At 49.4% G+C, this 24543-nt stretch overlaps 6 protein-coding genes across 6 annotated transcripts; all 6 read right to left on the reverse strand.

The window, feature by feature from the left end:
• Positions 1-144: 144 nt before the first annotated feature.
• On the reverse strand, positions 145-1169 carry BKA55DRAFT_562704 (uncharacterized protein). The gene is made up of 3 exons (XM_046192319.1): positions 906-1169; positions 791-857; positions 145-749 (listed from the first exon to the last, which is right to left on the reverse strand). Exons 1-3 carry the CDS (start codon positions 1139-1141, stop codon positions 315-317), a joined length of 738 nt encoding a protein of 245 aa, XP_046052234.1. The 5' UTR covers positions 1142-1169; the 3' UTR covers positions 145-314.
• Positions 1170-1943, reverse strand: BKA55DRAFT_562706 (AhpD-like protein). Its single transcript, XM_046192320.1, has 2 exons — positions 1640-1943; positions 1170-1592 (listed from the first exon to the last, which is right to left on the reverse strand). Exons 1-2 carry the CDS (start codon positions 1842-1844, stop codon positions 1369-1371), a joined length of 429 nt encoding a protein of 142 aa, XP_046052235.1. The 5' UTR covers positions 1845-1943; the 3' UTR covers positions 1170-1368.
• Positions 1944-2249: 306 nt separating this feature from the next.
• Positions 2250-9148, reverse strand: BKA55DRAFT_639596 (uncharacterized protein). Its single transcript, XM_046197111.1, has 4 exons — positions 8907-9148; positions 7851-8840; positions 2998-7793; positions 2250-2949 (listed from the first exon to the last, which is right to left on the reverse strand). Exons 1-4 carry the CDS (start codon positions 8923-8925, stop codon positions 2296-2298), a joined length of 6459 nt encoding a protein of 2152 aa, XP_046052236.1. The 5' UTR covers positions 8926-9148; the 3' UTR covers positions 2250-2295.
• A 789-nt stretch (positions 9149-9937) lies between these two features.
• On the reverse strand, positions 9938-11864 carry BKA55DRAFT_592248 (uncharacterized protein; the record flags this gene model as incomplete). The annotated part of the gene is made up of 6 exons (XM_046195363.1): positions 9938-10180; positions 10247-10451; positions 10508-10623; positions 10673-10741; positions 10802-11394; positions 11447-11864. The coding sequence occupies 6 exons, from the start codon at positions 11862-11864 to the stop codon at positions 9938-9940; spliced, it is 1644 nt and encodes a 547-aa protein (XP_046052237.1).
• A 1291-nt stretch (positions 11865-13155) lies between these two features.
• On the reverse strand, positions 13156-19766 carry BKA55DRAFT_736263 (uncharacterized protein). The gene is made up of 2 exons (XM_046201327.1): positions 19335-19766; positions 13156-19282 (listed from the first exon to the last, which is right to left on the reverse strand). The coding sequence occupies exons 1-2, from the start codon at positions 19518-19520 to the stop codon at positions 13370-13372; spliced, it is 6099 nt and encodes a 2032-aa protein (XP_046052238.1). The 5' UTR covers positions 19521-19766; the 3' UTR covers positions 13156-13369.
• A 704-nt stretch (positions 19767-20470) lies between these two features.
• Positions 20471-24121, reverse strand: BKA55DRAFT_562710 (uncharacterized protein). The gene has a single exon (XM_046192321.1). The coding sequence runs from the start codon at positions 23842-23844 to the stop codon at positions 20734-20736; it is 3111 nt and encodes a 1036-aa protein (XP_046052239.1). The 5' UTR covers positions 23845-24121; the 3' UTR covers positions 20471-20733.
• Between the last annotated feature and the right edge of the window lie 422 nt (positions 24122-24543).

Here is a 24543-nt window from a genome sequence, read left to right on the forward strand (position 1 = left end):
TGAATACGATACCCCCGGCCTTTGAGCCAGTGAAACGAGAAGGAATCTATAGAACATGAAAGCAAGGCGAACACGGAATCTTGATTACTTACTCCAAGCGAAAATACAAATATTGGAGCATCTCTTGGTCTTCCCCTGAACCATGCAATGAGTTTTGAAGGATATTGATATTCTGTAACCCCTTATACAAAGTGAAGAAATCTGAACTGTGACGAACTGGCTGTGTGCTGAATCATGGCATAACATAGCATCTTTATAAATTCAAATCTTTGGTTTACAAGAACAAAAGAACAAAAAGTGCATAGTCTACAGAACTAACAGCATCCACCAGATCCACAACTATGATCATGTCCATGCTCATGAGCCTTCTCAGCATCCCTCTCCTTCAACCCCTCAGCCTCCTTACTCACACAACTAACATGGAAAGCAGCTAACTTAACCAACCCCGGAATCTCCCTCAACAACCCAATATTCTCCTTAAAATCATCCGTCTCCCGAAACTTCTGATGCGCCTCAATACTAGGCCATCCAATAAACGCAGCAAGCATACTCCCCGTCTTACCCTCATCTCCTCGGATAGGTACATCGTTTTCAACACTCCAGCCGTAGCTGATGCCGCGCCAGTCGCGGGATGTCTTTAGTGCTACACCGGTGAACTCTTCGAGACGGCGGGTGGCTGTGGCGCGGGATGCCACGTCGTAGTCGGCGGGGAAGAATGCTAGGAGGACTTCTGTTACGGGGGAGCGGTCCTTGTTGAGGACGTCTTCTGGGGGAAGGGGGTTAGGGTGACCTGTTTGTTTATGGAATTTGAGAAGTCCACGATGGGTTTGAGAGATTCAATGATAGGGCCATGATCGCTGAAATCGTTAGTATGATCTCATATAACAACATCAGCGTAAACTTACGCGGTCTTGGGATAATTCTCATGATCTTCCAAACTCTCCCAATCAAGAAACAACCATAGTGTAGAAGGATTCTCAACCTCAACACCAGTATAAACTCGTCTAGCACCAGGTTGTTTCAATGCTGTCTCAAGAACATTTTGATATGTTTTTGCCGCAGCTGATTCATCAAAGACGTTGACACCCTCATTGAGGGTAACGTATGAGAACTCCGTCACGTTTTGAATTTTTGAAGCCATTATGAAAAAGATTTTGCGAGAAAAGGGTGTATGATACGAGTATGATGTTCAAGTATGAGGAGGGGTAAATAAGGTGATGGCATCTGGTGGGGTCGAACACGTGCTTCTTCCGTTAACCCGCATGGAACAAGGGAAGTCATCGCCTCATTGATATGATTGAGTCAGTTCGACTATCCCAGGGTGAATGGATATAACCCGATTGAATTTACTGAGGGTTATTGCATTATTCAATCCTTTGAGCCACTAGATTCACCTCCGCTCTGCGCCTTAAACTCGTTGATAGCCTTCTCCGTAACCCTCATAGCCTCCAGCCCAACAGGAGCACCAAGATAAATCATAGATTGCAAAACAGCCTCTCGAATCTCAATCTCAGTCAAACCGTTCCGCATAGCTCCCTTGGTATGCAACGTCAATTCGGGCCATGCCTTTTGAGCTGTCAAGAATGCCAATGCTATCAAATTGTCAGAAATGGTGGTTTGATATAATCGCGTCACTTACTAAGAAGACTTCTCTGCTTTCTATCGAGACCAGGTCGAGTCCACACATTACCCCAGGCATATTCTGTGATGAGTTCTTGTGCGGGTTTCCAGTATTCGTTTTCGAGACTTGCGACTGCTTTGGAGACGTATTCTTCGCCGAGAACTTCGCCTCGGACTTTGAGGCCCTTTTTGAAACCTTCGCTGAATTCTTGATTTTGAGACATGATTTCGAATTGTGAAGTTAATGTAGGACGGTTGATGCCACAGGGTTGAGTTGCCCGTTGACGTTATATACTTTGAGGACGGAGGTCCTTCTCCGTGTCCGGGAACTCCGCAACCGGAGCTCCCGGCTGTGAACGGCGGGCGCGGTTATAGCATCTGCAATGGTGTTGTACTCAGTGCCGTTCACATGAAACTCATCAATAAGCGTATCAAAAAGAAGAAGAAATAAAACTAGTAAATAAAGGCTAAAAACGTCTTCAATTTCACAGTATCGTGATTAATAATGAGTATTATATACGAAGAGTGAGTTCTACAGTGACTCGTGTTGACTTTTGTTGATCTACCTTTTCTGGGTTGTGATGTGTAACACCGTTGCATCAACGAACACGAGTACTTTAGAGTAAACCATAAAAGACATAAATACCATTAATTTGAATAACTAGATTCCCAATATTACACGTTCGTCGACGAAGTTGAATAAGCACAGCTATCAGCATCATCCTCCATTCCCATCTCAACCCTCCAATCCTCGGGCGCGCACCAAACATCCAATGCATCCTCACTTACATCCACCTCCTCCAAGCCAGTCCAGGCCCCTAGGTCCAAGATATCTCCCACCTCATGAGTAGCAGTAGACACCGAGATCAATTGCTTCACCTTGGAAGTAATTTCCTCGAGGTAATCCATATTCTGCTCCAAGTGCCAAGAATAATCCTGCCCCACGACCGCATACCCGTTCCTCAGGAATTGGAGTTGGTCAAGATAGAAGGCTACTGCCTCCTCCTGCGAACCCGGAGAAGTCAGGTCGTCCTCCCAGGTTGCAGCATCCTTGAGCATGAGGAACCTAACGTCTATGGCCGAGGTGCGGTGACCTAGACTCTCGTGCATGGATGCTAGAAGCCTCATGCAACTCATGGCCATAGAATGATTGGCGCCGTATACATCCTTGAGGTTATAGCTGATATCCTCGAGAAGAGTGAAAGCTGTGGTGTGCTCTCCGCAGGCGAAATGAACCTCTGCCAGTCGCTTACCAATGGCGATGGTGGTGGTGGGCTCGAGGTTGAAGTCGTAGTGGTCGCGCGAGTTCCACAGGAGTTCAAGAATGCGCTTTATGATGATTAGTAAAAAACCATAGAGAGGATGGTGGTCACGAACCTTGAGAGTGATGTAGTCGTTTTGCTTGCCGGCGATGCTGAGAATGCATGTGAGGTGGCTTACACTCAAGACACTCAAGTCGATGTCAGAAGTGTAGCTCATCGCCAATACTCCCAACTGTGTAGCCAGCTCTTCGATCGAACCACTGAGCGATACATCGACTTCGATCTCGGAGATCTTATACAGCAAGGTACTCAGCTTCAGAAGCACAAGCGCAGAAGAGCTATCGTCGCTGTCGGCTCCGTTTTCGCTGTACTCAAACACCCATTGCGACAGGTAGAAACATGCTTTGTGCGAGCCAGCATCCGCCATCTGCTGAATAAGTCCAAATGCATCTTGCAAAAGCGACGTGGAGATATCTTGTTCGGAAGATGAAGCAAGAATAGCTTGGAAGAGATGATATGTCGAGCTACCCTTGCCCTCTGGTCGGTCTAGCATGCGGCAGAACAATTTCCATAGTTCGTCTTGAATGCCACCAGCCTCGGAGCGCAAACTATAAGCTTCGAGATGCTGAATCAATCGCGAACCGGTCGTCAAGAGATTGCCAAGCTGATCGTTCTGCTGTCCAGCTCGAAGCCACGCCTCATAAAGCGCTGTCTCAGCAACGACTCGCGTCAAGATGTCACCGAAGAGGCTTTCTGTCTTCTTCTTGGAGAGTGCTTCCATCGCGTATACAAGAACAAGACATCTGCGGTCATACGTCACCGAACGCTTGTGCTTGTTCTGCAGGTATGCCTGACCGCAAAGTCCTTGGGGTTGTGACCGCGCTATTTCGGAGCGGATGGTCTTCAAGAAGACCAGGTTTCCGTGGTCAACACCAAGGAGCTTGTACATTGCGTTGAAGTGCTCTGCTAGATGGAACAACTTTCTGGGATTTGTCTCCTTCTTCAGAACTCCCAGAATAACCTCTTCTAGGGTGACTGTGGCTTGCTTCTTGTTTTCGGCATTGAGGTTCGCGGCCCAAAAGTCGAGAACCTTCTTCAGGCTCGAGATGGCGCGCTCATGGCCATAGCCGTGCTTTTTGGCACACTGCCTCCAAGACTTGATGAGAATGTGCTCTGCTCTGTCATGAAGAAGAGGCTTGCTTGACATGAGGACACTTAAGCGTTCCTCAACGAGGCGCAGGATCTCGATGAATGCCTCATCTGTACCAGACATACCCAGGCTGATCTCGTTTATCTCGTCATAGATATCGACAGCTTCACGAAGAGTTGTGTCATCCATCTCAAGAAGCTTGGTCAGTTCAAGCGACGCCTTGAGGTACCAAATATCCTGGCGTCCCAGGTCTGACAGCATAATAGTCCTCAGCTTACGGGCAAGACGCACGGCGATGGATACACTGCCCACAGAAAGCAATGCTTGGGAGTAGCCAATGTATATCTCAAATCCTCGAGAAGCGTCCATCGATACATGGTGTCGTAGGTCAGCATAGTACGACCAGAGGCGCTCGTACCGACGGAGGAGAATCGTGTAGCTCTCTCGCTTGCCCTTGCCTCTCTGGTTCTTACACAGGGCAAGAAGACCTTCGATGAGAACAGTGATTGAAGCGACATCGTCTTCATCAGGTTCTTCCTCGAAACAATCACAAATGTCGTCGTCATCTTCAATGACAGTACCGAGATGGAGGCTTAGACGGACAATCGCCGCAGCGATGTGAAGTGTGAATGAGTGGGAATGGCCCAAGTGAGTTCTGCAATCGCCAACGATAGACTTCCAGAACTCCAAAGCCTCAAGATGTAGACCTGCGTCTTCAAGAGCTCCAGAAAGAATCAGGGCAATGTCTTGGCTAGAAGACTGCCAGAGAAGCACGCTCTGCTTGCAGCACTTGACGATGGACTGGATCAAGGCATCTCCTTGGGAGACCTGATCAGTCAACTTGTACATCTGAGCCATTATGATCGCAATCTCAACACGTTCGTGGGTGAAAGTCTTCGGCAGATGTAGCTTTCCCCCTTCTATGAGGACCTGCGGCCACAACACCTCAAGGCTCTTTCGACATATGCTGATGGCTGCTTTCCACTCTGATCGCGAGCGATGCAGATGGGCCAGATCTCTGCACAAAAAGACCGTGTCTGATCCTATGTCTCCATGACCGGATGTGGTATGGAGAATACTATCGAGGATGTTCAGCCACAAGAAGTCTTCAATAGGGTTCTTAACACCCTTGTAGCAGACAATGAGCGCAGAATAGACTTGGAGCATTTCGTCAAAGTGGTCATGAGAGGGTAGTTGATGAATCTCGTACAGCACCCGAAGGATGCTCAATGCTTCCTGGTTCTTCTCGAGTCGGAGGAGAAGCTGTGCGATCTCTCGCAGGTTCACCAGTGTGGTCACTTCGCACCGACGGTCGGTTGTCACGAACCTGGAGACAGAAGTCCAAAATGACACCAGCGTCGTGCTAGCTTCCTTTTCCAAGGAAAGATCGCGCAACTTTGTCGCCAGTTGAAGAGTGACGGAAGTAAAAGCGACCAATATGGCACCTTGATTGTTGTTCTCCTTGTTCAACTGCCCTTGAAGCAAGCTCCATAACTGCTGCAGAGCACCCTTGGAAGCGCTCGACATACCACGGTCTTGGTAGTGTCGAACGATGCGAGTAATAGCAGAGAGTGCAGCATCTGTCCACGTTTCTAGAGTCGGTGCAGCATCGAAAACATCTTGACACAGCTGCTGAGCAGCAGCCATGTCATCAGCATGCTCAAGAGAATCGATCAGCGCGTGGAACAGATCAAGCGTCTTACTTGCGAACAGGCCTCTGGTTCGGCAGCAGGCCACGTACATATCGTGCAGAATCTCTGCAGCCTCAGCGAAACGCATCTCAGCCTTGTACAACTCCGCAAGCCTCTGAGCGACGGCGAGTGTCTGATCATGGCTCTCTCCAAGCTCACCTCTCAGAACGCGCCAAAGGTACTTGTATACCTTGGAACTCTTCGAAGACAGCGTCGTGTGCGGCTTGACTAGGGACGTGATGTACTTGGCACCAGCGGTAGCCTGAGGGCTTGGGTCTTCGAAGGTGAGAATGGCTGCTTCAAAAGCTTCGACCAGCTTCTCAATGCTAATAGTCCGACGAAGATCCGAATGAGCAAGATTGATCAATGTTTGGATCACAGACTTGGCGTTTGGACCAAAAGCAGCCTTTCGCAGGGAGAGAATCTTGGTCAATTGCTTGTTCGTCATAACACTATCGCCTTCAGATCGGAGGAAGTGCCATTCAGCTAAAGCCATCAATACTGAATCAGACATCTTGGATGAAACTTCAGTAGGGAGATGTCGCGAGAGTTTCTCTGAAGATGAAAGCGACTTCTCGTAGTGCTCATACCAATTTCTGGCGGCGTACACCATCAGTGGATCAAAGTCTTTGTACGAAGCCGCTGTAGCCCATTGGCTCTGAGACACGTTTTGGAAGACAATATCGACCTTGTCTTGCTGAAGGTACTTTTTCGCATGCTCAAGACAGTCAATCGCAACCCTTCGATGAGCCAGGTTCAACGACAATGCGATCTTGCCATGTGTAGCAAGATGATGCATCTTCGCTTGGACAACAGAGTCGACAAACTGAATACGACCGCTGCGAATGGTGATGATACTGGCAAGAGGAGAGTTGGAGCTCACGGACCGGCCGGAACGGATTCTTCTGAGCCAGTTGCTCATAGTCACAGAGCCATATCGCTCCATCTCATCAACCTGGATAGGCCGCTTTCCCACGAGAAGCCATGAGAGAAGGGACTGCATATCAGGATTGGAGTAGTCAATCTTGAGTAGCATATTGTCGAGAATACCCTGAACAGTCTTGGGTGTCTTGCAAATGATGTCTGTCATACGACCCAGGTCATGCTCGGCCTCTAGTAGTCGAAGGATAAGCTTGGCTTCCAGCAGCGACGTCCATTGACGTTCTGCGATATGCTTCTGAAGCTCCCTCTTCATCTCAGCCGAAAGAAATGATAGTATAGCAGAGGTTGAGAGCGCCGTCTGCATGAACGAACGGGCATTTCTGCGAATGTCCATACGAGACAGAGTGTATATCTGAGCACCGGATATGGATCTTGCTGAATCGGCATCAGCCAATGCAAGACAGCGAATATTATCGCATTCGGATGTAAGTGCTTGGAGCTTGGCAAGGAACTTGGAGGAGCCATCAGTTCCATGACTGTCAATGGTGTTGATCACAATGGCAACGTTACCACTGGCCTTGGAACAACGATCGGCAAGAAGTTCCCACAATAGGTCTTCAGTCTTCTCCGCTGGCTCAGTTTCACTGCGCTTCCTGACCGTATTGATGGCATCTAACAGGCCAGTGTCGCCGATAGACTGATCAAGCAGCTGGAAGAGCAACGCTTTGAGAAGACGAATGGATGCTGTTAAACCCTGTGTCGCAGACACAACTGATGCGCGAAGCAGTTTTGCATCCAGTGACAAAGACAATTGTAAACGCTCGATTATGTTGGACACGAGCTCTTGCTCTCCATAGCCAGCGTCTCCAGCGACAAGTAATAGCCTGGAGGGTGTCTTGAAGAATTGAACGACGACGGGCTCAACGCAGTCGAAGACGAAGGAGTGTCCATGCTTGCTTCCATGGTGACCTCGAGAAAAGCCGTGGCTGCAATGACCATGGCCATTACCATTCAGCCAGTCCTGCACTGGTCCGTGGCAGGTCTCAAGCGAACCGTCAGAACTACTCTTGAGCGACAGTAGCCAGAGTTCTTCACATGCTTGATGCGCAGCCAAGGACAATGAGGTCAGGTCTGTCTCGAAGTATTGCTCGATCTGCAGGATAAACGATGCAGAGCTACGGGAGCCGGCTGTAGAGACGTTAGCATACTGACATGGCATAGACGGTTGTAACGTTGAGGACTCACCTTTGTTGATCTCATCCAAAATGTCAATGAAACCCAAGCAAATCTGCTGCAACGACTGAAGCACCTTGGACAAGCAGCTGTACAGCTTATCCGACGACACGCCCTCAGGCACCGAAGCTCTGACATGCTGAACCGTAACACTGGCTCTGTGGAAAACCGCCAGCAAGTTATCCAGCGCCGTACTGGCGCTAGTAAGCTTTCCCTGCATAGACAGAGCAAGTTCGCAGCAAGAGTAAAACATGGAAGCGACACTATCAGCATCAGAGCCATGATTCTTCATAAGCGCCACGAAATCAGCGATGCGCTCGGCAGAAGACTGCACTTGCTTCAGACGTCGATCAACAAGACTCCATTGATGCGGGACAAGTCTCATGCGAGTCTTGTCAATGAGATCGAAAACGTGATGAATCGTAACGCGCTCTCGTGAGGCAGGGAGGGTGCATGTCATGCGCAGCTCTCTGAGAGAACTATACGCTCTAACCATGCGATCCTCTGTGGACAGCGCCTTGTTGGACTGGCTGCTGACAGCGCGTCGTCCTATGAAACTGCCCGAAGTAGTTGTAGTTTCACTGGACATTGTTCGTCTTGTCGATAGAGGCTGCGAATCATTGCGACTGTTGCGCTTTGGCAAGCTGATGTGAACTCTTCGGATCGTGGTGCTATCGCCGTCGCTCTTGGCAATGCTGTTGTCAAAGTCTTTGGATCCATGGCTCAAGTCTCTGGTTTGTTGTCCTGAGATTGATCTGCGACCTTGTGGACGTAATGGTGCTGTTCGTGTAGTCTGCAGTCGTCTGTCTAAGACGGTATCGATAGTGAGGTCTGCTTCGGATGTGTCGACTTCGTCGTCGAAGACGAGATGTGAATCTTGGATAGGTTGGGCATTTTGATCGCTGTGTTCAGAGCCTTCTGAGGGTGACTCTGGACCAAGCTCTGTGATGTCTACCAAGGGCTCTGCGGCCTTTGGGAGTTGTGACGCAATGTCTTCTGATTCTGCCATATGAGTTAGAGTCATTCGTCATGTTCAGAGCCAATTGAAGATTGGTGACGGCCACTTACGGGGAGAGGACTTCAGCATTGTGACGACTCTTACACCGTCTTTCAACCTCACCCAATCTTGAGTTCTTCGTGATCCCTAAACTTGGTAAAATGTGATTGTGAAATCTTGAAGGAAAAGGCAAGCGGTGGATGGGAATGAGAAATGGGGATGCGCAATCCTGCAAGGAAGCCAGTCACTTGCATCGATTTATTGAGACAGGCATCGGATTCAATTCCTCGTAACGCAAGCCACTGGGTTCAAGCTTATTTTTTCGATAGTTCCATTTCAGCTGCATCTTGTTCTGTCTAGACTGGTCTGGGTGTGGAGGAGACCATAATTTTGGTGTAAGTCACACTATTTGCGACAATGTACTGTGCTTGGCATCGCACACGGAGTACGTGGGGAGTGTAAGACACGCGGCATCGGTAGCGCTCCCTTCAGACTCACAGGGGGTACTCGCCTAGACTCGCGTGCTGTAGAGCCTAATTTAGTGTAATAGGTCAGGGTGCAGTGCACTAATGCAGTCCCCTCAGCACATATCGGGGACGCCTCTCAATTAACCCCGCCATCAAAGCAACGCTCCGACTGAAGGCTGGGATCAATATTTTCAGCTCTCAACATGAACGAGAGACCAGAGAGATAGCATTCCGCACTCAAGACCTGGATTTAGAAGCCGCAGTCACATCCGGAGGTGACCGATGTATTGCTTCGATAGCCCGTGCAAGATACGAGCGGGGTGAAGTTGCAGCGCGCGCGTGGTCGAGACAATCCCTTAATCACTCAGTAGGCTGAAGGTTCCAGGCTCTGGACTATCATCACTCATGATGTGCCATGTCCGGTAAGGTCACTTCTACAAAGGGGCTCCTGATAAAGACGCCAGGCAAAACGCTCCGTGGTTTGGAGGTCTGTAATGTATCAACACGAATAGGCCGTCTTACACGGAGAGACTTGGGTGAGTTCTGGTAATGGCCGGTCAAACACTTTTGATGCGAAAAGAGTTGAAAGAAATGATGTATACATATTATATGGAAATTGGTTTTAATAGCTGGTATCAAACTTGTTGCTCTCGCTGAGCCAGATCTTGCTGAAGCATCTCCCCCAGCTCTTCTTCGTTATTATCTTCTTCATCCCCATCCACACCCGTAGACTCAATGAGCGCTTCCGCAACAGCGTCATTGTCATCCCAGCATTTCCATCCCCAGCACTTCTCCTCCAAAGACTTATCGACAAGCGATTGGAAAAGCATCGAGGTCTCTCTGTTCAAAGGAAACAAGTTCCGGGTGTCTGCGACATGCTGCGCCAAGTGGTATCAGCACTAAGCCATAGGATTAAATAAAATGTATCGTGGCCTTTGACTTACAGGTCTACTGTTCACATCATTCCGGTAGTCGTAAATTAGCTTCGGTGCTAACCAAGTGTATTTGTGATCATCGTTTGCCATCCAATGAAGCGCATGCCCTTGTAGGACCGGATAGCTGATAACTGTCTTGACGACTACTGTATCGTTTTGCTGGCCGTGCTGGTTGATGGTGTAGTATGCAAGCCTTTTAACGAAGGCTTCATATCTGTTATGGGTCAGTCATTTGCTTTCTTGGTAGAATGCACACAGATATTTCCTTACCTCATCATAACTGTATTAGTATCCGGCGTGCCGAGGACGAGATTATTAGGGACCTGGGAAGAGCCCAGATCTCCCTTTATGAGTCCTCCATAGCTAAAAGCCGACCTATGGAGCCACTGGTCTTGTTAGTATTACATTCGAGAAACCAGACAAGAAGCTACGTACCTCTGCCACCCTTCTTTTCTTCGCCTTCGCAGCGTCCGGGTAATAACCAGGATATACTTTTGCCATGGCCTGTAGATGTCAGAATGACTGGTACCAATGAAAATGAAGCCTCCCGGGAATGTTGCATACCAAGTTTGCAGAATACCCATTGGTAGCTACAACTCTGTCCTGCGTCGGCTTTCTCTTGCCTTTTCTCGCAGCGACTACGTAGTCATGCTCGACATGAGTTGTTGTTGTATCTGTTTTCCCACATTTATCCAGGTCTCCCTGGAGCTGCTCAGCGAGAAGCTGGTCGGGTTCAGTATAGTTAGCCTGCCAAAGTGGTTTGTCATGGTCAGTGCTGGTGAGAAAGCCCTGTACTGGACCATCCACAACGATATTGTAAAGCCCTCCGGGATGCGCCTCAAGATGTCTCCATCCGTTGGGTACTTGATCCCAGAATATGACATTATTGACCGTGAGGGGGGGTTTGAACTTGAGGCGTGGTGCTTCATTAGCACGATTGACCCCCTCGAACACCTCTTTTCTTATTTTAAGGCGGTCATCTGGTGTCATAGGGTTGAGGGCGTGGAAGCCATGAGCTTCGATATATTTCGCTCCCACAACGATCTTGAACCCGGTTTGGAACATAGCCCGCTGGTTATTGGGAATAACAACATCCCAGTAGCGGCCAAAGAAGTCTTTTGACGCGAGCTTATCACCCTGTGACTTTCTCAATAGTTCTGTAAAGTCAAATCAGCTCAGTCTCGGGTTCAAGGCAAAGGCGTGACTTACCTGACCAGACGCGAAACACTTCAAAATGATCCCAGACATTATTGTCAGGACCGATGTAAGCGAAGAGCCGGTGAAAGAGCTCTCGCTCATGGGCAACACATTCAAAACCTTCGACGGCCCAGCAGCGGAATGTGAGGAACGGTCGTCCCTCTTGCTGGAGCTGGTCCTGTATCATTAGGGCCTCATCTTGCTCGTCTTGTGTGCCATGGTTTAAGGCATAAATGATTTTGGCGCGTGTAACAGCCACATCACAATCATCTATGTAATGGGCTGCAACACCTCTCATCCGGTTGTGTATCTCCTCAAGTCGAATGAAACAGTCGCCCACCAGGGGCTCACCAGGCTTGTTCTGTGCAAGGTACACAAAACGGTGATTGTCGTCTTTTTCAGGTTCGTTGTTAAACCGACCGCGATACATGAGCAGCTTGTATGGAACAAATGCTTCCTAGTTACCATTAGCCGGGCCACTGTGCTGCGTATCAAGTTGACAGATACAGATTTACTTACAAAATCTTCATTATATTCACCTTCGATGGCCATTATGTGGTGCGTTCCGCGCACCTTTTTATACCCGATAATCTCGCCCGCATCTCCGTAAGGCGCACATGGTAGGAACTCATAGACTTCCCCAGTGGGCATGAAACCTTTACATTTCAATTAGAACACGCCTTTCATGGCGACGAAGATAGTACATACAGTCATACTTGAGAACTTCATTATTTGTTAGTTTCGCTAAATTGTAGTCCAGAACTTGGCATGCCAGCGGCTTATTGTCCAATGGATAACCTGTCCATGAATCGATCAGTCAAAGTGTTGGGAACGGTTTGAATCATTTGACTTACACCCATTCGATGGCTTATCAGCTGGTGTTGGATCAAGGATAGGTTCGCCAAACCGATTCTTTCTCTCTCGTCGAGCTTTTAATATCTTCCCCCAATACGGGCTGTACTCCTCTGGCTTCTTCTTCCCTCGCTTCCCAATCTTCTTTTTTAATATGTTTGAATCGCTCATGTCAGTCAGACGCTTTCTGCGTTCTTCTTCTTTCTTTTCTTCACGTTGATCCGTTCGGAGGGGGACAGGTTTGTGTGAATGCAGTCTAGCCTCACTGATGCAGACTGAAGAGAGTTGGTATGCGATGTGAAGTACAGCCTTTAGAGGTTTCTGATAGCTCGCCGCGCATATAAGGTGTAGTTTCAATGTTCGAGGTTTGGGTATGATCAAGAACATCCAAGTCAAAACCTCGACACTCGACAGGATACCAATGGGTCTCCTTAGAAGACCCCCAGCAGGACGAGACCCTTACCCAACCAGATGATCTTACAGGGGAGGGTGTATTCACAGGGTATGGGTCCAGGAATCGATAGTTCACGCAGCTGCAGCTAAAGAATCGCCACACGCCCAGGGTGCAACGAAAGAACCGACATGGGTACAGTAAATCGGGCTTGCTGAAACAGACGCTCTATCTGATCCTAAACTATGTAGGTCTGGACCAAAGAGTATTGATTCATGGGTTCAGAGATATCGACTCGGCTTCACGGCACAGTATAGTTCTGTCTGGGCCATCCGGCGGATTTGATCCGACTCACACGACCAAAAGTTGAAGTTTCGCAGTAGCCTAGTCTCGTTTACTAGCTGATGACCGAGCTCATGGCTCTGTTTGACTACGGCAGCGTTTGCAGCGGCCTTGCTACTCAATTGGCAACGCAATTCAGATGGGCTAGCTACGTGATTGATGCCAGGTGAAGAATTGGAGACACGAGTATACACATTGAGTGATTCAGTAATAAGCAGAGATTGATTAAAACGCATCAAACAGAAACTAGCTGGCTCAATGCGGTAAACATATACAAATTTGTAAATAGCAAAGAAAAGGAAACCGTTTGGTCAATGTACAGAATATCTCCAGACACACAGCAAACAGCTCTAGTTGCAGAAGACTGTTGGAGGACCGATATAGAAACGCTGCGGATCTTGCAAGATAACATTGGGCACGGCAGCACCAATGCCACTGTAAGCCTTCTGCACCTTGAGGCTCTCCACGTCTGAACCACCGTGGGCCAAGTTGATGAAGCTGTCCAGTATACCTTGACGGTATGGTTTGGTCAAGCGAGGCTTGACAGCAGCCTCCTTTGTCTCTCCAACCTCTGTCAAGAGCAGTGTGTCCATAGGAGGCTTCTCCCTCTTTGCCTCAGGTTCTAAACCCATAGCACCTTTGACTCGAGACCACTTGACGCTATCTCTGGCGTTGGCGTGATCGAGGTAGCGAACAGACTCCTTCTTGATCTTCCTAGGTGTCCATTCCGACGGCTCATAGTTCAATGGCATCGACTTGAACACAGGGATGGACTGTTCAGGAGCAGCGGGTGCTGGTGGTACCAGAGTTGCGCCAACGAGGTGTGACACTGTAGGAGGCATTCTATCAGGCCTCATATAATCTGCCGCATTCTCAGAGTAAGGACCCCAATAGTTGGCTGGTAATTGATCTTCAACCTTGGCTACTTCGCGGAAGGGAACGGTTTTCTTGTCTCTGACGTTCCAAACCTTGACGCCCAGCGTCGATTTAATCCGTGACGAATCACCAGTGTCCTTCTTCATCTGCATAGGTCTGCTGATGATGGAATTGCCACTGTATTGAGAATCACCACGACCCTCGATTCCAACAGAGTTGGTTGGTACCGCACTTCGAACGGAAAAGATGAAGTTGTCGCTGCGAACGTGCCAACGCTCCTTGTCAGAAGCCACCTTGTTAGAGGAGGCTTTGCTGACAGTGTCACTCTTCTTCTTGTCATCTCCAAGAAGACCAGAAACAGCTGTGAATGTGTGAGGATTCACAATGGCGTTATTCTCCCGCCTATCAGCTCCGTCTTGAAGCACAAGCTCCATGAGCTCACGCAGGCTGATAGCTCTCTTGCCTTCGGAGGATCCAGAGCCAAAGCTGACAGTGAAGCTCACGACGGAGAGATCAAAGTGCACGCTACCATGGATTGGTGGTCCTTCGAGGTGTAGAGAGGCTCCAACGTTGACGGAGATCTTCTTTCTGAAGCGCCAGACTCTAATCTCATAATACACGCCTGCAGATACTGCCATATCAGCCACGTAGTGTAGAGGTTTGAGGTTGACGAGGAAGTCAGCGTGGGCATCAAAGTGCGCGCCAAGCGGCCCAGCGGAGAAGACAGCTTGAAGCATTCCTCCCGCCATGATGGCTCCTGGTGTGATAGCAGCATATGCGTTACCAGTGACTCTGAGGTTCGAGCTGAGCGTCCATGAAATACCCAGTCGCTGGGGACGAGGATAATGTGCTGGAACTTGGTACATAGGATGGTAACCACCAAAACTGACAACCCAATCGCCTGAATGTGGGTTATTCTTCCCGAACCAACTACGAATTGCGAAGCCACCAGATGGTCGGCAATCCTTGTTGAGAATGAAGGAGGTAGGATTGATAAGGCCATCCACTGAGAGTTCACCATGGACAAGGTCGAGTTTGCCGACCACAGACAGGTCAATGAGGATAAGAGCTTTATCAGGGCTCGCACGTCTAGGAAGAGTAGCTGTTGCACGAGCAATCAAGCCAATGTCAGTCTGGTTGGGCCCAAGAGCGACAGTTGCAACAGCGCGCATGTCAATAGCCTCACAAGCTCGAATGACAAGACCAAGTGCCATCCAAATGGATCCCATACTGGGCGTTACAAAAGCGTCAGGACCTGTTAACGACTTAACAGCCTGGTTCATATTGAAGCCTCCTTCTTTCTCGAAACCCTGAATGAGTGGGAATGTGGACAGCTGCTCCACGGTGGGTAGTCGGAGACGTGAGTTGTAGCCAAAGCCGGCCATGAGTCCACGAATCTCTGCCCAACCCATTGTGAAGATGAGTCCCTCCATCATAGCGTAGATGAAAAAGGAATCATATTCTGGTGTACCATTCGCAGCATTGGCTGGGACTTGCTCATACATGCCAAGTGCTGCAATGGAAAAGGTGCTCAATGAGATAGCGACACCTCCAAAGTACGCTTTGGTGCCGGGCTTGTGGTGCAGAGCACCTGCGATTTGGATTGGCATTCGACTGAATGACATGTCGAATCCCTCTACCTCGACATCGATAGGGACATGGAGAATGTCGTGCAATCCGTGGATCTGCTTGGAGTCGAGCCTGACGACGAGATTGAGACCCTGAATACCGGCACTGATGGGTCCAATGAGAACGCTGGCATCAAGATGGATGCGTAAGACGCCACCTTCGTAGGATAACGAGATGCCGGAGAGAGTCAGAGGTCCCTTCTTCTTCTCAAGAGCAGCGGTTGTCGCCGGTGCGCCGCCACTAGGAGCAGCAACTTCTGTCGATGTTTTCTCTTGGACTGGGGCAGTAGTTGCCTTAGAGCCGGAAGAAACTGTACCTGCTGGTGTCGTCTTCTTCTTCTCTTTCTTTTCCTGGCCAAAGACATGGTCGAGGAAGACACCCTGGCTACCAACAAGACGGAAGTGAAACCCTTCAGCAAGCTCCTTGTCCTCAGCTCTCATCTTGAATGGCTGATCCTGGAACATCTCGGCACTTCCGTTGAGAGTACTGATATCCTCCCGTGTGAACATTGTATTGACCCAGAGGAACTCAAGGGCATCAAACGGTATGTCCAGATTTCCGAGGATGGGCAGCTTGGAGATAGAAGGCAAAGGACCCAGAGACACCCGTATCAGTCTCTTGACAGGTGAGGGCTTATCTGCCTTTCCAGTGATGGGAACCATTTGTGCAAATTGGACGTGGAGCATGCCAAACTTGAGCTCAGCACCGAAGATGAGATGTGGCTTTGCACCATTCAGACGAGTCACAACAACGTCGAACTTGTCGTCACCAGGGTTAGATGCTTTGAAAGTTGTTCCGGTCACAAAATTAGGAAGAATATCTGCCACTTCCTGACCCAAAAGCTTCTGCACAGCGTCGCCGAGCGTGAACTCCTTGGACGCTTTTCCAGCAACTTTGGTTTCTTTATGCAGTTTGGCAGTGAGAGCCCAAGTATTGGCATCTGTACGTTTGAATGCTGTCTCCAGTAAAATATTTGAGATCTTGAGGTTCGCTGCAAAGCCGACCTGAGTTGGCTGTCCCTTACCAGCCGTAATGTCAAAAGCGATGCGCTGTAGCTCAATGCTCTCCAGGATGGACATTGCATGTGTCTTCTCCTCACCAGCAGCGAATAAAGAGTGTAGAGCTGTCATTGGGATATGCGACGCATGCGCGCGGAATGACACTTGGCTCTGTTTTGACGAGTATGTTATCATAGCCTCCAATGACGCTGGCTGATCACCTTCCTTGAGCGGGAGAAGGGTAATGGCTCCATCAAGAACGATATTCAGGGACTTTGAGGCGTAGAGGTAATTGACGGAGAAGCTTAGCATCGAGTGGTCGATCTGCAGCGAGGGAATCTTTGAAGGATCTGCAACGACAGAAGTCTCAGTTGGCTTCCCGATCAGAGCTTCAAGACGACCACTAACTCGCAGACTCTCATTAGAGACATAGAGATCTGCCTCGGTAATCTCAGTAGGAACACCAAACGGTAGGTTCTGCACGAAGCTACTGTCGAGGTAACGCAGCGACATGAATGGCTCTGACGGGTCAAGGTAAGGGAACTGATCCCATCGCTCGTAGTCAAGATAGTATTGCAGTGGAGGGTTGCCCTGTCCCAATACATTGCCAACACCATTGAATGCACACTCGCCTGAGAACTCGCCAGTGCCCTTGGTCCAGGTAAACTCCATAGTGAAAACTGAATGCTTATCTTTTGGTACAAGCACTTGCATCGAAGCTTCGAGCTCCAGGCGCATACCGGCGAGAGTTGTACCACCAGCCTCGTTGTTCTGAAGAGTTACTGTCACTCTTCTCCAGTATATATGAGAAGTACTGGGATTCTGATTTTTTGACCCATGACCGGTATTGAGGAGAATCTTCTCCAGATCGTCAATGGCATCGCCCACTTCAGTGCAGCTCTTCCTGATCCAGGCTTTAAGGGCGTCCCATTGAAGAGCCTTTGAATAGCACACGAAGAACACATTGATGTGATCCTCTCCTATGGACACGTACATACCCATAGCACGCTTCTCGCCATTAAAGTCTGGCTCCGCAGCGATGGTGAGTTCTCCGATAGTGAAGGCGTCTCCCCAAGGGCCAGAAGACGGTGATACAGTCCTCTTGGCAATGACTGATAGTGGAGGAATGTGGTCATTCCAGCCAGCGAGGTATTTGTTTAGCGTTTCACCTATTTTGCCGTTGAGACTGAGAGAGGCCTCGAGTCGGATGCAGCATCCGGATCCTGACCCGGGGATATACCACATTGCGTTGCGAGCTGGTGTCCCAGCCAAAGCGCCAAACGTAATCGCGGTCCCTTTGAGCAACGTCTTGAGCCAAGGCTTAGGGTTGATATGAGCAACTGCGCAAAGGTCGGAGAGATTCTCGAAACCGCCGTTAGCAGAACTTGTCACCAAGCCCAGGAGGAGATGGCCGGGGTAGCGATCAATGCCGGTAAGAGTGGTTATCTTGGTATCTTTGGATACGTCCAAAAACCCAGTTTCAAACTCGTCATTCAGCACTTTGGCATCAGCAGAGAACACAAGCGGGCCGCTCTTTGCGTCTTTGGACACCTTGACATTGAGATCAGTCATTTGGAGAGATTTGCCGTCCGGGCCAAGCTGCAACTTGACAGCAGCACTCTGGAGATAAGACGCATTATCATCAAGATTCCACGCCACGCCAAAGTCTCGTCTCAGAGGATCACTCAGTGAGAGCTCAAACTCGCTCACATTTGTCTTGATGGCTTCCAAGGAAGTCTCAAAGACTATGGGTCCTGAGGTTGTCAGAAACGCTTGAGTGCCGGTGTCTGGGGTTGAAAAGACAATGTGATCAGACGGGACGGTGCCAGCGCTGATACCTGGTGTCGCACTGCGGATTTGAGTCGTTTGTACAGTTGCAGCAAGCATGTATTGGTCCTTTAGCGGCAGTAGTTGTTGCGGAGGAGTGGGCAAGCTTGGTGCAGTTGTAGCTGGGTTTGTGATGGGTGCGACAGCTGGGCCGCTAGGAGCTGAGGTTGGTGGTAGGGTCTTTGGCTCACTCGATACTGGAGCAGCCACAGGTGTAGTTGCAACATCTCCAGCATGGCTAGGCATCTGCACACCAGTCCCAGATTGAGTGGGCACATCAGGCTTGGGAACAGGAGTGACTTCAGTTCTAGGTCCCTCAACAGTTCCTGGAGCCACAGGGCCAGCAGAAGGATTTGCCAATCCCGGGTCCGCTGTCGTGACCGGAGGCAGCACTCCGCCCGGTATCTTGACATTACCTGGCGTTGGAATGGTCGCAGGCAAGCTGGTAGATGGACTACCAGAACCAATCCCCCTAGGCTTATCACCTCCAGCCTGCCCAGGAGGTACCGGTCGATCAGTAGCAGGAGATGGTGCTGAGCCAGTGGCAGTCTGTGTACCAGAAGACGCATAGCGAGAACCTCCAGATGGGGCTCGAGGGCGCTTGTCAACATCGCCAACCCTTCCTATCACCGGCCGACTATGACCTAGTGATCGTCTACCCGGTTTGGCACGTTGCGGAACGTCTCCACGCGGTTCATCATCTTCCAACCATTTCTTAACATGACGATGCCTATGACGATGACGATTATTACCTTGCCCAGAGTAATCATCAAAATCGGCATCTAATGAGGCTTGGTCCTGTTTACGCTTGACTGTAGAGCGTGTCCAGTCCCTCTCTCCAAAGAAACGGCCAGGAGTGCTCAAGACTCTAATTCCACCAGTAGCCTCTGCATGTGTATTCTCATCAGAGTCTGAACTCTTTGAAGTTATAGACTGATGATATTCAATTAATTTATGCTTGCGACTTTGGGATGAGTTAACTTACACGAGTTTTGAGCGTGACTAGCCTTCCAGGCTTGTCAATCAAGTTGCCTCGGCCAACAAATGACGAAGCCAGAAACTCATCAGAACTGATCACAAATGTCTTCTCTACCAAGGTTTCTTGCTGGTCTGGTAGTGACGGTGGCCATTTGTCACTGGCCGACCGTCTCCCATGAACGTGGTGGGCCATTGTATCTCCGCCAAAGCTGTGATGCTCGAGATGAGCATTCGTCTGCTATGGAAAAAGAATTAGATTAGAAAAATACCAGATCGATATTACGGTCTGCTACTCGGGGAGCTGCATGAGATGAACGACCAGATGGTGAATCGCACGCAGCCTGAGCATAGTCTCCGCTGATCAAGCCGGACAACCCCAAGCTGTGAACTATTTCAGATACAGCTCTCAGCCATGGCCTAGAACACTTTCTTCGCCCCTGCTCCATCCCTGCTCGTGTAAGTCACTTGAGCGGCATCAAGGGTTCAATTGCTGAACTGCAAGAAAGCCAATATTTCCCAATCAGCACATGCAGCTCTCGTCTCGCCATCACATATCACTCGAGACATGCAGCAACTAGCTCCAATTGTAAGACCGGAGTTTCCGCTATTCAATAAGTCAATGCGTGAATCGATAGTCTGCGGCAGCGGGCGTTTGCGTATAGCATCAGCGTTGGTTCGTGCCATAGCGTTAAAGCGTTCTCGCGATGTGGGCGTCGTGCGGTTCGGTACGGCCCTCAAGGGAGCTACATGATAGGTGGCGTAAACGAACGTCGAGGCTAGTCGACTCTTCTTTCGTCTTAGATAAAACAAAACTATCGAAAGGAGCATATCCCACGTGGATGGGAAGACCATTTCGGGGTGGCAAGAGGAGAGCTGAGCTTTAGCTACATGCAGGGTCTCGAACCATTCCTCCGGGGCGTGCAAGAGAAGCTTTTAGGCGTTTAGCGTCGAGACCATTGACTTTACAGGGGTGTATTGCCCTAAGCTGTTTGTGTAAGTGCCCTGTGAGAATTTTTTTGGCCAATTAGAGCTGGAGCTGACCTTGGCTGTGACCATCTACCCTAAGGCTGCCTCCCATGAATATTGAGCTTCTGCTATTCTGAATTGAGAGCAATAGGTTAGCAGTGAGGCTGGACATTACAACAGAATCAATCCTTTTAAGGCATAGATTCTATTAAAACTCAATAAACCAATGCTTCAAGTTGCTACCAATCTTATTCCATCTGGGTGATTTTGAACGAGTGGTGGTCAAACATGCGTTTACACACAGTCAAACTTCACGATGTGAAGCACATCACAGTATTTTACCTTCGAACAGGGTGTTCAAATAAAGACGTGGAAGTCTAATCTTCCTTAAGCTGTTATGAGATTGAAATGACTCTTGTATATGTACGAAATCCTCCAGATTACTCCTTACGCAGTGTCCATTTATCCATAACATCAGTCTTGACCAACACAGGAACCTCTTTACCAGCAGCATCCTTACTCCTCTCCCACCTCCCATAAACTTCCTTTGTGTTAATCTCAACGTCATTTCCTACAACCCCATTAACCGTCGCCCTGACCAACATGAAACTAGCATCTAATCCCTCTGCAAGCGTAGCACCCCCTCCAGCTGTTCCACGAGGCTTCAGATGAACCACCATCTCAGCAGCCGACTTCCTATGTGTTGTAGCCGCAATCCATTGCTGCCTTGGTCCAATGGCACGCACAGAAGGTAGCGGTGCGAGATGGTCAAGAAGATGGGATGGATCTTCGCCAATGGGGATGGTGACTTCGATTGCAAACACTTCTGTTCCTGCTGGGAGATTCTTGGCCGAGGTGTTGATCTTGACCGAAAAGACTATGTGCTGAGGCGTGTTGGACTGCGCTGGTATGCTGCGCCCAGGAGAGTCTTGGGAGAAGGCCAATTTTGTGAACCACGACCTGTCCTTGGTCTCTGTACTCTGGGGTAAATGCTCGATTGCCGGGTCGCGAGTATCCTCTTCAGGCGTCAGCTGCTCTGGGAAGATCCTTCGAGGCAAGCTCTCTTTGCCTGCGGTTATGTTGAAGTTGAGTGTAACACAGTGATCACGCTCTAGTAACTGCGTAGCCAGATATATGACTTTCGAATCTGCCGCGGGCCTATCCCAGGTCCGAGTCTTATTTTGATCAATAAAGTAGTCCATCATATTGACGACGAGATGAGGAGTTAGGATACCAGTGTCGTGGTTCCAGATGGGCTTGATGGGTAAACCAGAAGGACGCACAACGCCAGTCCTGCTCCACTGGATGTTCTTTTCTACTTCATCTAGTGGCAAAGCGTCTTTGAACTTATCCGTCATCTTCAAGAATGGCTTCATCTCGCAGGCAAAGTACATGAAATCCTTGTCGACCATGCCCAAACTGTAGCGCTGTTGGTGTGGTGGTAGCTTGAGCTTGACGGTGTAGTCTACCAGCTTCTGCCCCTGACCTCGCGCAACGAGGCAGAGAATCATGTCCTCGTTCCGTGTTCGGTATGCGCAGCTTAGAGGAGTAGTGGCGTTTGAACCTGATAGCTTGCCCGTGATCGTCATTTCAAGATCGGGAAACGACTCGACGATGCCACTGCGGATGATGAAGCCTGAGCCACCGATTTGCACACGATCGGCTGGCGCCTTTTCCAGATACAGGTTGAAGGCCCAGCGAATCAGATCACGGACCGGATCATCACCTCCTCCCATAGTGTTGGCAAGACTCATTGCGCCATCGACAAGAGCATCTACCCAAGTATCATCCACAAGAAAACAGTTGACGCTTTCTTTCGCAAGGACAGCAGGATCAGGGAACAGATACGTCGCTGGGACTAGCTTCAGAGACATGAGGTTGTCGATAAGCCAATTGATCACAAGAGCCAGTTGAGGAATTGAAGATAACTTAGGCTCAGGCTGGCATAACTCTAGGGTCTTCTCTTCAAGCCATGGTTTCGCCGTACTTTCCAGATGTCTTTGCAGCTTTGCAAGAGTCATGACTCCTGGTGCTGCGGCCATGGATGTTGCTGTATGAGAAGGAACTTGCCATCTTGCAGAATTAGTTGACTTTTCTCCATTTCGTGGCAGGCCAGTCATCTTTGCAGCCACAGAACCCTTGAAAAGCTCATCAAGCCTCGACAAAGTGCTAGAAACAACATCGCTCGCCTTATGCATAATTGTCGCATCCTCACTCTCTGCATCTTTGGACTCTGTCACGGCTTTCATACACATCTTTCGGCGCAGGTAGGCGATAGCCGTTGAGAACTTGGCGTCTCGACCTGCCAGTGTTCTACCTAGCTCCCAGGCCGTGTTGTACGAGATATCAAGGATTCTCGCAGATGTGTCGATGATTTGCAAGTCTGTGCCGTGCACACTCGGCTTGATGCGCGCTTTGCGCGATGAACCCGGTATAAGCGGTCCTCGATACAGCGCCATGGATGATTCACCGGCGATATCGCGATGGCGCACAATAGTGTACCCCTCTGTGACCCTTCGACGGACCCATACAGCAGATGCATCATCTGGCTTGTTAGGGTCTGTGGGAGGAAGTTTGATCGCCAGTGGACGTATGTTCTTCTGATCTGCGAGATGTTTGAACATCTCAAGAGATTGAGAGGCATTGTTCTTCTCCCAAGTAAATGTCCAAGAAAACAGGGAGACAAGGGCGACTGTTGCTGAAGCCTCGCTCGCAGCTTTCCAGTCGATGCGGCCATCCAAGGTCTCAATCGAAACAATGTGCGCATACACTTTGACGGGCTGATCACCCAAAGTGTAAGGACGTGCTCGGTGACCGATAAGCGTACTGAGTTTATTCGTTACATGACCGCTGTCATCCTTGACGCCGCTATCCGTTATGTACGTGAGGAGCTTGTAACGGTCCAAGTCTGGGCCAACCTGCTGATTTGTCTTCCCAGTTGAGTCTTGACGCTCGAAATACATCTTGAAAGCGCTACTCTTAACAAAGAGGAAATCGGCAGTGGCTGGTGATCCATCGCCCTTAGACGGAACCTCAGAGTCGGAATAGTCATTCTTATGACAGAACTTTGAGCGATTACTGTTGAACAGGCTCAAAGGAAGCGTAAAAGATCGAGTGCCCGAAGGTCTAGCAGCGCTGGTCACCTCTGCGGGTACACATAGATCCTCATCTGTAAAAAGAAGCAAGGCAATCCATGGCGTTGGCGCAGTGCCCGGATTATATGTTTGCGACCGTTCCCACGGCGTAGCACCTTTGAGAACGACATGAGGAAGCGTTGTTGCGCTCACGGTACGCAGATTTGGCGGGTAGAATGAGTGAATGAGGTCTGATGCTATGGCATATGGTTGACATGCCTTGACAGTAACGGGTTGTGTTGATACCAATTTCTCAGTGTCCTTTCCTGATTTCACTTCTTGAGTAGTGATGATCTCGTATTCACCCGGGGGCATGGGAGGGATCTCATAGGCGTAGAGACGAGCTTTTGCGTCGGCATTGTCGTAGGCAGTCGAGCTGCTGGACGATGCCGTCGCGATTGGCTTGGTATTAGACATATTGGCGTTTCAACTGAGAGAGATGAAGATAATACAAAAGGCAGTAAAAATGACAATGAAGGCCCGTCAGAAAAGCGCGGTTGTGGACTTGATTGAGATCCCTCTGTTGGAGAATGAGCATGAAGGCTTCACGACACAGGATCTCCAGAGCTTACACGAAGCAGACCTGTAAATGGCAATCAACTTCGCCATGGTGCCAATCTGGTAATAGAATGTGTAATTTTCTACAGAGGACTTCTGTCAAGAACTAGGTCCATGTTCATTGCATTGATACCCTTGCCAAGCGAAATATAGCTGAGGTCCTCAGAACGGGAGACCTGCATCAAAACTATCGATCACTATCGAAATAGTAAATCACGCGCCTGGGGAACTTGCCCGTTCAGAACTTCAGCGGATACGGCGTTCCCGTTTCGGTTGAGCAACACTCTTGTGGAAGGCAAATCGATGCATACGCCCTCAACTAGCGCTTGGAACTAGGCGTTTCTTAGTGAGAGTCCCAGCTCCCGGGCCGCTAGTGGCCGTTCAGCCAGCCGCTATAATGGGGAATAAGGAGACGCTAACCAAGCATGTGCCGTTCTTCCCGTAGGCCTCTGGGGGAGATGTCCCATCGAGGGAGAGAAGTACACTGTATGTTTCGCACTGTCCGATGACCTGGGGACTGGACCCTGAAAGAGTGAGTGGTTGGTAACTGGGTCTCGG

This window comes from Fusarium redolens, assembly GCF_020744475.1.
Source record: "Fusarium redolens strain MPI-CAGE-AT-0023 chromosome Unknown BKA55scaffold_5, whole genome shotgun sequence".
Classification (NCBI taxonomy): Eukaryota; Fungi; Ascomycota; class Sordariomycetes; order Hypocreales; family Nectriaceae; genus Fusarium; species Fusarium redolens.